Below are 15,977 nucleotides of genomic sequence, written 5' to 3'. Positions count from 1 at the left end.
TTTTGAAAAAAATGGTGGCAAAAAGATAATGAAATTGACATGTATAATACTGAAAGAAAGAAAAAAAGAACCTGTGAATTCAGAATTCTACTTTGAACAAAGCTATCCTTCGAAATACAAAAGTAAAATAAAAGACCTTTTCAGCAAATTAATTCATTGCTAGCAAATCTGCTATAAGGAGCTAAAGAACTAAAGAACCACAGAAACAAAGTTTTTTAGGCTGAAGGAAATGATAACAGGTGGCAGCTTGGACTTAGAGGAAAGCGAGAGGTACACTGAACATAGTATGTAGATAGATACATTTTTTAAAAATCTACATATTTTCTCTTTTCCTTCATTTCTTTAAAAAGATATCTGCCTATTAAGTAAAAATTATTATACCTGTACATATTTGTTAAACCCAAAAGAAGACAGAAAAGGGGAAAAGAGGGTAACAAAAACAGATGGGACTAATACAAAACAATTAGCAAATTTTAGGCCTGAATATAGTTATGTCAGTATATACTATATATGTAAATGGACTAACACTCTATAAAAGAGGCTTTCAGTCTAGATTAAAAAAAACAAGCTATAACTTTATACTGCTATAACTTTATACTATTTACAAGAGACACCTTTTAAGTACAGAAACACAGATATTTTGAAAATGAAAGGATAGAAAATACTTAATGCAAATACTAAGTAAATAAAATTCCAAGTGAACACATTAATATTAGACAAACTTTAGGAAGATGTGTTAGTAGAAGTAAAATGGGACTTTGAATAGCAATAAAGGGTTCAGTTCATCAGTAAGATATTACAGTTATACATGTACACAAAATAAGTTTTAATTATAGAAAACAAAAATTGATAGAAATAAAAATACAGAAAAATTGATAATCATAGTTTGAGATATTAACACTCCCTTAATCATCCTTAGAATAAATAGTTTAAAAACAGTAAAGTTAATAAAGACTGGCCAAATACTGGCTAGAAAGTAGAAAAACAAAGAGTTTTCATACATTGCTTGGTGAAAATGATAAATGTTATAACCACTTTGGGAGAAGATGTTTTCTTTCTTTCTTTCTTTCTTTCTTTTTTTTTTTTAAATTTGAAGTTAAATATACACCTATTCTTTTACCCAGCAATTCCTCCTTGGTGTTTATCCAAGAGAAAAGAAACCTGTGTCCCGAAAAAGACTTGTTCAAGAGAGCTCATAGTAACTTTATTCTTAATAGCCTGGGGCTGGAAACAGTCCAGGTGTCTACCAACAGAGGACTTGATAAATGTACTGCTCTGTACTGAGATCTAAAACGGTAGTACTGATAGACCCTACAACATGGGTGACTCTTAAAGGGATTATGCTGAGCAAAAGAAGACTCAATACAAACTGATCCCTTCATACAAAGTACTCCAATATACAAATCTATTCTATTGAAAAAGTTAGGATTTGTATCTGGTGGGGGATGGGGCAAATTGATCTGAAAAGAGATACAAAGGAACCTTCTGGGAAACCAAAAGTGTTACATTTTGATAGGAGTATATTTTATACAGGTATATCTATTTGTTAGAACTACCTAAATTATATACAAGATTTATGTATCTCAAGGTATGTCAATATTACTGCATAAAGCTAAATATTGAATTGTTGTTGGTATTTGTTTTTAATGCTTTGGGCTGGCAGTTCGAAAACTGCTTACTCTGTATTCTATGATTGAGCAAATGTGTAAATATATTGAGAGAGCTAGGTTTCTCACTTCTGGGGAAAAAGGTTCGACTAGGGTGGGAGAAGACTAGATTCTGTTAATGGCTTTGGATTGGAATTGGAGATGTCCATATTATTCATGCTTTTAAATATATTTGATAGAGCAAAGTAGATACATGTGATAGTATAGTGATTATGTAGTAGTATAGGTAGTATATATGTATACTATAACTGTATATATGTACAGTATGTATATTTGTGTATATACATAGAGCATACATTCATAGATGGGTATATACATGCACATAAAATTTAGTTCTTATATGTCTGTAGCAGAGGGACCTGGAAGCAATGGTGCACCAAATAGCAGTGAGGGCACACCCCAGTGTCTTATTTTGGGTTCCAAATACCATTCATCTGTGAAAAGAGCCAGTTCTCTTACAGAAAAGGCTGGATTTAGGACTGGGTCAGGAAAGGTATTAGATGAATTGGACCTTTGTCCTGTGCCAGAAAGTAAAATCTTCATATGATTTTGGGGGTATGTCAGAAGGATCCAGAACAAGCTGGAAAGGGTTTCCACTTTTCCATGTCAGGGACAATTTGAGCATCAAAATAGAATGATATTAATAGATGAAAACTAGTTGAGTAAAATAAGAATGGATGGGTCTGTTCTGAAACATACAGAGAAATACGTGAGTGAATTGATGAGTGAATGAATGAGTGAATAATGGAAAAACAGAAGGCCCTTTATAATAGAATTCTAATAAATACAGAATAGTGATAAAGGTAGAAATAATTTATGAGGTTTAAAACTAATAGGTGGGAAGTTTGATGAAAAACAGGATATTTGCTTTAGTCTCTATTCCCTCAAATTGCTTATTTTAAAGGAGGAAGTAATAAGTCTCTGACGGAGAAACATGGTGTCTGACACCACTTTTAACCAAGTCATCAAACATGACACAACCAGTATTGGGACCAACCAATACCATGTGCTTTCTAGTAAGATGAAGTGAGAAAGACAAATATCACTTCAGTGCTAATCCTGATAAAAATGCATAATCTGAACCTAATCACGAGGAAATATCAGACAAATCCTAAAAAATAGACGTTTTACAATTAAGTTGACTTTTTTTTTTAAAACATGAAGGTCAAGAAATATTAACAAAGGCTGTTCAAATTAAAGACTAAAAAGACATGAAAACTAAATAATGCAAACTTCTTAAATTATATAAACCTAGGGAGGTAGTAACTATGGGGGACATAATTGGAACAATTGACAGAAGTTGTTCGGACTGCAGGTCATAGAATACTCTTATATAACTATTAAATTTCCTGATTTTAATAACCATTGTGTATGAGACTGTCATCGATCTTAGAAAATTGGTAAAGAAAGGATAAGAGGCACAGTGACTTCCAACTTAATCCTAAATGGTACAGAAAAAAAAGTGATACAATTTGCATATTAATATATGCATAAATGTGTATATATTAATGGATAGATAAAAATGCAAACACTTGGGGAATCTAAGTGAAAGGTATGTGAGAGTATCTTGTACTTATGGCAAAACTTTCCTAAGCTTGATAAAACTGCGTAAAAAGTTATTTCACAGAACTATATATAGAGAGAAGAGAACTATATATATATGTATGTATGTATTATTTTATATAGTTTTTAAATGTTCAATAAATCTCCATAGGAAATATATGTAATTTGTGACAACAAATAATTCATTATTGGAGTCATTGTGGTAATAAATTTGTTGAATATGTATTTTTCAAGCATTTCTCATTGTATTTTGTCCATTGTTCTGGGAGTTAGAGCCCTTGTTGTTTATATACTATATTTGGGAGAATTGAGGAACTAAGAATATCTAAGTATTATCTTTGATGTTACCACCCACTTGGAGATAATTCCTTTCTTTTGTATCATTAACTGCTTTGAAATGTTAATGAAAACTATGGATTCTCTCCCATGCATTTATGTATTGCATTTTTGCATATAATTCAGAGGGTTTCACTGACAACCTCAGCCCTGGCCACTAACCCTTCTTTGCAAGCCTAAGTCAAACTGTGTACCCAAGTATAATATTCACATTTATTCATTAGCAAAAATGTTTTACTCTAGTTCAGTGTTTTTCAAAGTGTGGTTCCAAGACAACCACCTTCAGAATCATTTGGCTATTTGATTTTTAAAAAAACGTGGATTCCAGAATCTGCTGTCCTTTCCTTGATCATCAAATATTAAGCTCTGCTATACATCAAGCATGGTTCTAGGCACAAGTAATGCAGCAATGAGTAAAATCCCTGCCCTCATGGGAATCTCAGTCTTCTGGTGGAGACAGTGAGCAAATTAATACATCAAAATGTCTAGTATGTCAGATTGATAAGTGCCATAGCAAAACTCAAGGTAGGGTTAGGAAAGTTCATTTCAGTAGGGTGGTTGGGAATGGCTTCACTGAGAAGCAACATTTTAGCAATGCCCTTGAAGAAGATAAGAGAATGAAATGTAAAGATGTTCAGGAAGAGAACATCTTTGTCTTTGTAAGACAAAGTGCAAACCGTTTGAGGTAGTAAAGAGGGTCTATTCAAGTTTAAGAAGTATCAGTGAAGATATAGTATAGTTAAATCTGGAGTGAGAGAGGAGACTGATAGGAGGTAAGGCTGAGGAGGAGTTCAGCTAGAATTGATGGAATTTAAGTGCTATTTTTAAAGCATTTCATAAATTAAAGTATTTCTAGTGGTCAAGGATGGAAGTAAGTTGGCCCATTAGTTCATTTTTAAATAATCAGAGTGAAAGGTAATACTGGCTGAGATCAAAATTTGCAGTAGGAAAGGTGCTGAGAAGTAGTTGGACTCTGAATGTATTTTGAATGGAGAGTAGACAGACTTTAAAAGATTTGTTGGTAGATTATAAGAGAAATACAGGACTAAAAATAACTCCAGTGATTTGGGCTCGAACAACTGCAAGAATGCCATGTACTGACATGGGGAAGAACAAATTTAGTGGGAAAAGATCAGAAGTTGCTGTTGAACTCTGAATGCTTTGAACTATCAGGTGTACATTAAATTGTTGAGATGAATCAAAAGTTCACAAGAGAAAACTGAGCAGAGAATATGAATTTGAGATTTGGAGCATAGGGTGATACTTAAAACCATTACACTGAACAAGATCAGCCAGGTAAAGTGTTAGAAGAGAAGAGGAGAAGTCCAAGAACTGAAGCCTGTGGAGGGTTCCCCACTTTGTAGATAAAAAGAATCAGGAGCACCCAGCAAGGCAAAAACAAAACAAACAAACCAAACAAAAATAAAAACACCCAGTAGACCTTGATAACCAGGAAACCCAGTGAAAGGACATTACAAAGAGGAGGAAGTGCTCAACTTTTCATGCTGATAGAGTCAAGTAGGATGATGTCCAAGTTTGGGATTTTGTAAGAGAGAAGTAATCTGTAACCTTGACAAAAGCAATTGTAGTGGAATAAACACTTGACCAGGTGGGTTCAAAACAAAAATCCAAGAGACAGAATGGGAGCATACTCTTTCAAAGTGGCTTTTTGGCATGATAATAGAAAATGATTTTTATCAAATTTTCCATAGTTTGGACTAAGAATCTATTTTTTTATTATATCCTCATGTAATTTTTATATGTACCGGGTTTGGGAACCCCTGCTGTAGCCTTTGGTTTGCATTTCCTAACAAAAATCAAATGAAAATTCTTACCACCACTGACTCTTGTGTCCAAAATTTGCAGTTGTCAGTGATTCTCATCAATCTAGTTACAAAACAGGAACTTAGAGGCCACAGACAAAAGTAAAAGTTCTTTTTGTAATTCCTGTTTCCCAGAAAGGATGTCTAATCAGCCAAAAGGAGTTAAAAGATCTCAAAAATATTGACATCTTGAAATTTTCCTCTTCAAATATTCTTTGATATCTAGCATCCTTTATTTTAAAGAAAAAAAATTAAAAAGCAAATTAATTTTGAGTACAGCTGCCAAAATTTTCTGTGAAGTATTACAAGTTCCAGTTTGTGGTGGTGTCTTGAAAATAGTACGGAATAAAAAATAAACAGTTGTATTGATTTATCTGTCTGGGGAAATTTTGTAAAAGGTATTTACTAAAATGAAGCCATCTCACGTTAGAGCAATGTTTTTAAACTTCACATACTAAGGAAGGAACTCAGCATAGTTTATACATCTTTACCCTGTTTATTACTGTGAAATTAGGAATGAAGGAACCTCCTAAAGTTATCATAATGCAACTTAACCCAGCTTAGTCTTTAGATGGTGTTAAATTATTTTGAGCCGAGAAAAATCTGCCCTATTTTTAAAGGTCCCAGAGGAAGGCAAATTAAACTTTCCTAAGCAGTTTATTCATTTTCTTTCAAAAGGGTCCTCTTTATATATACCAAATTATAGCCTCTATTAATATGCATTAAGTAGCTGACCTTTTAAGGCCAGTTTTACCTTATTTCATATATTCCCATCTGAGTTACAAATTGTAGTGTGCTAATTGTAGCATAAGGTAGCCCTGAATGAGTGGATGGCTTCACTGCAAAATAGTGCAACTTTGGGTAAGTCATTTACTTTTGTACTGCCATTTGCTCCTATTTATAATACTGGATTGCAGAATTTTAAGAGAGAAAGGTGAAGAAAATATCATAGACTTTAGATAGTACAGTGATGGAAATTATTGCTTAGCTTTAATTTTGGACTCCCAAAGTTCACACCTGCCTGTTCATCGTGTTATCCCCAGCACTTCGGATCTGTAACTGACTTGAATAAATGATTAATTTATGTGCTGGTAGGGAAGTTGATAAGAGAGTAAACATTTGAACTGAGCCTAAGGAGACTCCTGTTGGAAGAGGAAACCATGTTTAATAGGAAGACTAGCAGGAGAGAAGACTGCAGATGAGAAAGAATCTCATCTGGATTGAGGGGAGATAGTAGGAAGTAGAGTAGACTGAAACAGTATCCACAGTGTGGAAGGCCTTGAATTCTAGGTTAAACTGTATTTACTTCATTGACCCAGTATTTTAATATCTCAGAGCCTTGTGATGACCTGCCTAAATTTCAAGGTTATTATGAGAACCAATTAAGAGAAAAATGTGTAAGTGCTTCAGAGCCTGTAAGGTACTATAAACATGCTGGTCCACAACTTTACTCTTGTCTTGGATTTATCTTACTTACTCAGCTGGTCCCTGGTATGTCTATTCCACCTGTGGCAAATTTACTTTCTCACCTTCATTCTCTAAATACCTCATTTACTTCTGCCCTTCTTCCTTTGCTTGTTCTTTTACTTCTCTCCACGATAGTCTTACTACTACTTTCCATCCCATCCCGTAAGACCAAGCTAACATACCATTTTACTTTATCAGCTGTCCATTATTGTAGACTTACCAAAGAAACAAGTTCAGTACTTTCTACCTACTATATTTTTATAGTACTGTTGTTTTGTATTTTAAATCTCTATCCATAACAAGATGATCAGCTCTCTAAGGGCAGAAGTCAGTGTATTGACTTGTTTTATATCTCCCTTTTGCCTATCTTAGGTCTTAACTAAAAGCAATTATTTATGAAGCATAAAAAATGTTGAGATTATCTGTATCTTAGGTTTTCCCCAAAATAGGGAAGCTATAAATCACTGAAAACTTGAAGTAATTCCCTTCACTAGTTAAGTGGCTTTCCTAGTACTTAATTATATAAAAACATAATTCATATTTAAAATTGTATTGCATGGAGTACTGAGTGTAGTACATAAACAGTGAATCTTAGAACACTGAAAAAATAAAATAAAATTTAAAAAAATAAAATAAAAATAAAATTGTATGTGAATCCATTGATTGAGCCCACCCATTTATAGAATGTGCTAGTACAGGGTGTGTAATTTTATCTGGAGATGAGCTAGAGGATTAGTAGCCAAAGACCGGAGGGAAAGCAGGAGAACAAGAGTGTCACAAAAACCAGTAATAGACAGTGTTTCACAGAGTTTGGAATGGTTCGATGTTTTGTATGCTGCTGAGAGGTTTGGTAAGATAATACCTACAAGTGTCTGTTGGATTTGCCAGCATGGAGAGGGCTGTTGGTGACATTGAGCACATTCCTTAAGTGAACTAACAACTTAAGTGAGGTGGGGGCTGGTACATGTGGGCTCACTGCCATTAAAGGCATGGCACATTCAAATTCTCTGACCTTTTATGTGCTGAAAATCAAACAAAAGAAACTTTTTTCTCTCTAGAGTGAGTCAGCTGGTGAAGAAGTGAAAAGTTAAATGTGGATACTTCTAAAAAGTTTCTTTATAAAGTAATAAAGTAGAATAAATTAAAATCATACCTGGAAGAAAATGGTAATCAGTGTAGAAAAGTTGTTTTTAGTAGAACATAGAGGAGGATTGTTTGATTTATGATGGACATTCTCATATTTCCATTGCAGACCTTTTCTGAAGTACAGAATCATAAGCGAGAACTAGGTATGTGCTTGAGGAAGATAGCTTTTTATGGTCTGTTGAGCCCTAGACATTTGGTAGAATCTAGTGGTAGGATGGGGAGGTTGCCAGATTGTTTCAGAGATGTAACATGCAAAAATGGGTTTTATCTCAGAAATACCATAGGTTATCACTGTATCTTTTTATTTGACTTCTTACTAGAATTTAATATTGATATAAAATTTAATATTGATATAAAAATATTCCTTCTAGAATGTGAAACACAGAAAATATGCAAGGTGGAAGGCAACATATATCCATAATTGTTTAAAGAATGGAGAGACTCCTCAAGCAGGGCCTGTTGGAATTGAAGAAGATAATGGTATGTATTTACTTATTTAAGTAAGATGACTTAGTAGAATCATAATTGTTCCGAATATTATCCATGATTTTTCAAAGAAACAGTACATTTTCTTTTGTTCCATCAGGTCCAAAATCCATGAAAATTAGGTGTAAAATAAATTTAGGGACAGTAAGAGATTAAGGCCAAACTGCTTTAATATCTGTCTTTATCAACAAGATGGCCTGGCCATCTCCTGCCTGTAATCAGATTTCATTCTTACATAGAACAGGTAATCCATTTATAGTTTATAAAATATTCCCAAACCACAAAGGACACTATTAATTTTTATGTATCTATTTGAAGTGAGGTTTTTTTTTTTTATCCGAGGGGTAGGTAGTACATTCACATGGTTTAAAATTTATAGGGGATATAAAAAAAATATATTAAATGAATTTCTCATTTCCATCACATCCCTCATTTGGCCAGATTCTACCAAACCCAGATAAATAAATACTATATTATTTTAGGTTTTTTGTGTCCCTTAACAGATGATTTTTTATGAATTTACAAATAAATAGGAATACATAGCTTCCTTTTTTTTTATACTATTGGTAATATAGACACTTCTGCACCTGATTTTTGTTTTGACTTATAAATGCATGAAAGATTCACCATTACATAATAACTAGTTTTGTAAAATTAAATTGTGAAAAAATAAGGGTCTTACCATTTCACTTCACCTTTCAGTTAGTGTGTAATTGAAAAGAAAAGGAAGGACCTTTTTCACTTGTTTTTATTGATTAGACATACAGGAAATTGACTATTAGGAGAATAATCACTGTAATCTGCATTAAAATTCTAGGTGATCTTTGTATTTTGTTATACAGATTTTAGGCATCTGTGAAAATGGTCATTCAGTGCACGAGTTTCTTAAACCATTTCTTAAAGGGTTAGATAATAAATATTTTAGGTTTCTAGGTCATGAGGACTTGTGGCAACTTCTCAGCTGCTCTTACAGTGCAGAAGTAGCCACAGACAATATGTAATCAAATGAGCATGTCTCTGTTCCAATAAAACTTTGCTTAACAAAAACAGATAGCCAACCTGTTGGCCAGAGTTGACTGACACCAGCCTAATCCAGATCCTTAGATCTGTTTCTGTAGTGAATTTATCAAAAGATTTCCTAATATTGAGCCATCTCTATATTTTGTAATAAACCTCATTTAGACGCTGTGTATCGTGTAAGACTGATGAATCACAGACCTGTACCCTTGAAACAAATAATACATCATATGTTAATAATAAACTTCATTTGACTCTGTTTTGGGTTTTTTTAAATAGATTAATTTCACTACTACTCTAATGTTACCAGCTTTACATTGAGTAATAAACCTCATGTGGCTCTGTTTTTTGGTTTTGGGTTTTTTTTTTTTTTTATTATATTGATGGATTCAGTTCACTACTATATATTTAGGATTTTTTAATTGACATTCATGAGTAAGACTGGTCTAGTTTTCCTTTGGGGTGTCAATGTCCTGCTTACTCCATAAATATAATCTGAATATTTCTAGTATTTTGATCACCTTAGAATCTCCTTTCCCTTAAGTGTTTTCTAGAAATTTTTTTGTGAAACCAGCTGTTCCTGTTCTGGGGATGGCTTGTTGGCCCTACTCCTCCATGGGAATTAATCCTCTTGGATTTTTTTTTTTTTTTTCAATTTTCTCAATGCCTGATGAAATTAATAATTTAGTTCTTATGGGCCATTTTAGTGATTTCTACATATATGTGCTGTCCTCACAGTTTTTCAAATGATAGTTACATTGCAGTTCTGCATAGTAATATATTGTACATATTAAGTATCCATAACAAAATGTAACAGCTATGTTGAGTATTTCCATATATCAGTTAAGAATGAATGGGTAGCAAGCACGCACATGAAATGATGCTGAAATCTTTAGTCATTAAGGAAAAACAAATAAAGACTATAGCAAGCTCTATCCTACCTACTAGAATTTAGGGCTAAAATTGAACAAACCGATAGTCCCAAGTGCTACTGAGAATGCCAGGTAGCTGGAACTCTCACACATTACTCATGGGTAAAGAAAAGGAAAACAGTTTGGCAGTTTTTTATAAAATTAAAAATACACTTGACACAATATCTGGCAGCCCCACTTCAAGGTATTTTTTTACCCAAGAGAAATGCAGACATATGTCCATATAAAGCCTTATACATAACTTAACAGCAGCTTTATTTGTAATTGCCAAAAGTGGAAATAATTCAGATGCCATCAGCCACTGATATTTGCAGCAATATGGTATGGACTGATTTCAGAAGCATTATGCTAAGTGAAAGAAGCCAAACAGAGAAGGCTACATATGTATTATATGATTGTATTCATACAACTTTCTGGAGAAGGCAGTGTTCTAGGGACATAAATCAGGTAAGTTGAGTACTTGGGGTGAGCGAGGGGTTTACTACAAAGGAACATGGGAAAGGCTTGGGGATGATCAGAAGTGGTGGTTATACATTGTATAAGTTTTATGTCAAAACTGTATACCCAAGATGTGTGAATTTTACTGCATATAAATTATAGCTCAGTAAACCTGCCTTTAAAAGACAAAGGAGATGGGAGGAGAGAACAAGTGAGGAAGACAAGAAAACCTTCTTGTTCTCTTTATTATTTAGAGGACTGTTTAAAATGTTACAGTGCCATTTGGTGAAAAAGGTACACTACAGTTTTATATATGGATACTCTAAATTATTTTGCAGTTTGTCTTCTAGAGATGCAAGCTTTCATATGGCATTTCAAGTTAACTTTTTGTTATCTATTTGTGAAAAACACTTCATATGTCCTTAACTAATTTACAATAGTCTTTTTCACAAAGAATTTTTCTTACAGTCATTTTCTGTAATAAATACCTTGCATTCATATAGTGCCTTAAAGCTTACAAATCATTTCCACTTATTCATACCCTCGGAAATCCCTTGGGACTAGTTTATGTTATTACTGTTGTACACAGGAGTAAGTTGAGATTCCGCATGGGTTAGAGCCTGCCTAAGGACATAGAATCATGAAACAGAACTAGAACTTGAATCCCTGGCCCTCTTATTCTGAGTCATGTGTCTTTTTGGTATTTTGTTTCTTCATTTTTTTTATACCCAGTGTCTGTGTTTTTTACATACTTCCTTTCCTACTTTAATACTGACCATAATCAGGAATGTTTTATGTCTGTCCTACTGTTAACAAGTGTCCACAAGAAAATACCCAAGATCTTCAGGCTTTAAGCAAGAGTCACCACAATGTGGCATCAGCCTACTTTACCAATTTTATTTTCTGTTCCTCTCTTGTATTGTCTTGGGTGGGTCAGGTTACCATAACAAAACACCATAGACTGGGGTGGCATTCATTTTCTCAGGGGTCTAGAGGCTGGAAAGTCCAAGACCAAAGTGGAGCAGGGTTCTTTTGCTCTTGAGTGCCTACTTCCTGGCTTTCAGACATCAGCCTTCTCTTTGTTCTCATATGACCGAGAGAAAAACAGATCTTTCCTTTCTGTAAGGCCACAATTCTATTAGAATAGGACTCTACCCTTATGACTCTTTAACCTTTGTTACCTTCTGAAGAGCTTATCTCGAAATATAGTCAAATTGGTGATTAGGGCTTGGTCATATGAGTTTTGTGGGGACACAGTTCATTTCATAGGACCTATATATTCTCTTTATTATAGTCATACTATATATTCTCTTTATTATAGTCATAGATGTTAAGAGCTAGATGAAAAGAGACCTTCATCTCTTTCTTTAACTATAAAACCATCCCTCCCTCCTAAATTGCTTATCTTTTTTTACCTATCTGAATCCTGCCTATCTGTGATGTTTTCCCCTTTGTCTGAATTTCTGCAGAACTATTTTATGTATGTATATGAAGTCTTATAAAATATATAGCACTTAATAAAGTACTTTCATAGTTTATGTTAATATTTGTTATTTATGGAACGCTCAGTATTATCGGGCATTGTGCTAAATATTTTACATATATTAGCTTATTTAGTTCTCATAGCTTGTGAAGGTGGCTGGGCATTTCTGATCAAGCTCTAATAATTAGTTAATGAAACTCAGCAGTTGAACCCAGGCCTTCTAATTCTAAAGTCTGTGCTCTTATTCTGCATTTAAGCAGATGAATTTTTTCCCTTCAACCAGTTTTACAAGAAAATTTCTCAGCCAGTCATTAAAATTATTAATTTCACATTCTCTTGAGACCATAGTACCAACATTACAGGGTACATTTCTGTGCTTCAGATACGATTTAGAGACCTAAATTTGGAATGAACTCCCACTTCCCAGGACATATCCTTGTTCTTGCATTTTTAAAATGTCATTGTTTTTCATTCATTTTTAAAGAAACTTATTTTTTTAATGTCGTTTTGTCAGCATTTGCTGGGTACCAGGAATGAATAAAAGACATGATCCTTACAAGAGCATACATCTTCACAGGGTACAAAAGTTTTAATAAGCAGTTATAGTGCATGGTAATAAGAGATTGTGCCTGAGCTGAGTCTCAAAAGAGAAGTTGAATTAAGTTGGGTAAATGAAAAGAAAGGATGGTACAAATTTTTAAAAACAAAGCAAAACAAAAACACTTCAAAAGCAGCAGGGAGGCAGATTGAGATCTGGCTAAGACTGTAAAATCTGTGTGTGTGGGGGGGTGATTTTTGAGAGCGAATTGGAGAAAGATAATTCTGCAGATTGTGAGAAGAATTCAGGGGCTATTAGTGATCTAAATTATAATAAAACAAAAGCCTGGGTGAGATATTGACATGGGGATAAGGAGAAGGAAATGTAATCAGTATAACATAGAACACTTTAATGAGGGAGGAAATGGATGATGATCCCTGAGTTTCCAGCCTTTCAAAGAAATGACTAATACAAGGTAGCAGGTTTGGTGGGAAAAATCAAGAAAAGATACTGAGATGCTCATTTGATTACTACATGCAGAACTCCCAGCTGCCAATTATATACTCATCTAAAGATTGCAGGAGAAAATTCTGGGCTAAAAGAATTTTGGAGTTGTCAACCTAAAAGCAAGAGATGAAGCCAAAGTAAAATGTTTCTTCACCCAGGGAGGGTGAATAGTTTAAGAACTAAGGCCAAAGATGAAACATTTCTTCACATTCAGTAATTACATTAAATTGGAAATTGAAGCTGAACCACTTCTCTTACCTGATGATATTTAAGTAACCTTTACACACACATATTTGTAGTAAATATAATCATATTGTACTTATCATTACCTTCTAACATCTGATTTGGGAGATATTTCTTGAATGTGGTTATACATATATTCTTAAATACACCATGCAAATAACGTTTTTTTGTTTTTAACATATTTGGCTTTAGTAGCATTTCAGATATGTCATTTAGATATATTAATATGCCTAATAAATAATCAGTGTTATTTTTTCTAGATATTCTTTCAGTGACTTCTAATACTAACATTTTCAACTTATGTCCTTGAAAGTGTACATTTTAATAATTATCATGAACTCTTCTGTTGTGATATGGTTGTTTTATGCTTTTTATAATACTAACTTACTAGATAATTAGATACATATAATTTTTGTTATGTTTTCCAAAAATTAAGCTTACATGGAGCTTATAATTTCTTTCATTATTTTTAATCAGTTTTTATAGAGCCTCTAAGTAGAAAATTGGGAGTTACGGAATACCAATAATCCTTTAAAATCTAAAGGAGAATATTTTCACTGGATACTTTTTCAAAAGAACAAAATGTAACCTGGTAATTTAATCAAGTGTTAATGTCATGACATCTAACAGTGTCTGCTCAGAAATGGTTTATGGCTCTAAAATGGTTTATGTCCTTAAATCTGAATGTATAAGAGAAAAGCCTTCTTCAAAACCTTGATTCTTCTTTTCCAAGTATACCGTTATATTCTCTTGTGTTCTTAAATTAACTCTAGGGGTAAAATGTATTATGTTTAACAAAAGTCTAATTCTCTGTTATTCTGGAATTAAATTTCTAGTAAAACCATAAAAATAATGGATATTACACCTTAGAGTAAGAAAAAAGGGAAAGATAATTCTGAAAATACTGCTGTGTGCAATTAAGTCATATTATCAAAAAGTACATAAGGAAACCATATGATTAGTACAAAAACAGTGTTCCAGGAAAAAATAAGGCTCAACTGAAGGGAATTCTGTTAACATTCAAACTCTAGGTTTACATGTCTGTCAACTCAGTATCTGTAAAATGATGCTATTTTTAACTGGTTATTATTAACCTATATTCAATAAAAAAGTAATATTTTTTATCATATTTCTACTAATTTAAAATTTCCCTCTTTGGGGAAACCCTAAGACACAGTTAACTTCAACATTTTTTAGTCTCAGCAAATATTTGCTGCTAATTAAGACCTGTAATTGCAGAACATAGGAGATATAAAATAAGCCAATATATTAGTCATCTAAAATGTAATCTTAAAGTTCCCTAATCTAGTGTTAATGTCATAGCTTTTTACAGTACTTCCTCAGAAATGGTTTATGGCTCTACAGAAGGATATAATTTTATATATATATATATATATACTTTCTGAAGTATTTGAAAATGAGTTGAAGAATGCTCTTTTGCTTCTCAGTACTTCATTCAAATCTGTTCAGTTGATTTAATAATCTCCTTTGTGGCTCTAGTCCAGGATTAACCACTGCATCTGACTTTCATGTCTCCTTAGTTATCTTTAACCTGGAATGGTCCTTCAGCCTTTCTAAGTGTTTCTTGGCCCAGTGTTTTTGAAGAGTACAGGTTAGTTATAGACTGTCCCTCAATTTGGGTTTGCCTGATGTTGCCTCATAATTAGATTACAGTTACATGCTTAGCAGAAATACACCAGGATGAGATTATGTTTCCTATGTCAACATTGGAAGGTTGTATAATATTGGTGAAATATTGGTCATATTAACTGATCACTCAAGTAATGTGGTATTCTCTGGGTTATTACACTTTAAAATGATTTTCTTTTTGTTATCAATAAGCTGTTTGTGTTACTAATAAGTTACTGGGGAAAAGTCCCTTTGAGACCATGTAAGTACCCTGGGTTTTTCTTTGTTTTGTTTTGTTTTTTAAAGATTTTATTTATTTATTTGACACAGAGAGATCACAGGTAGGTAGAGAGGCTGGCAGAGAGAGAGAGAGAGAGAGAGAGGGAAGCAGGCTCCCCGCCGAGCAGAGAACCCGATGTGGGACTCGATCCCAGGACCCTGAGATCATGACCTGAGCCGAAGGCAGCAGCTTAACCCACTGAGCCACCCAGGCGCCCCAAGTACCCTGTTTTGGTTTTTTTTTTGTTTTTTTTTTTTTTGTTTTTTTTTTTTTTAATTTATTTGACAGAGAGAAATCACAAGTAGATGGAGAGGCAGACAGAGAGAGAGGGGGAAGCAGGCTCCCTGCTGAGCAGAAAGCCCGATGCGGGACTCGATCCCAGGACCCTGAGATCATGACCTGAGCCGAAGGCAGCGGCTTAA

General features: G+C 33.7%; 1 protein-coding gene across 1 annotated transcript in view; it reads left to right on the top strand.

Moving 5' to 3' along the window:
- The window catches only part of VTA1 (vesicle trafficking 1), a 67,671-nt gene that overhangs the window by 34,424 nt on the left and 17,270 nt on the right, over positions 1-15,977 (top strand). The window contains exon 5 of the mRNA XM_059177400.1: positions 8,374-8,482. Within this exon, the coding sequence (XP_059033383.1) occupies positions 8,374-8,482 (109 nt within the window). The remainder of the gene's footprint in view (positions 1-8,373; positions 8,483-15,977) is intronic.

Source organism: Mustela lutreola, chromosome 6 (assembly GCF_030435805.1).
Source record: "Mustela lutreola isolate mMusLut2 chromosome 6, mMusLut2.pri, whole genome shotgun sequence".
NCBI lineage: Eukaryota > Metazoa > Chordata > Mammalia > Carnivora > Mustelidae > Mustela > Mustela lutreola.
This window is presented reverse-complemented; position numbering and strand designations above follow the sequence as displayed.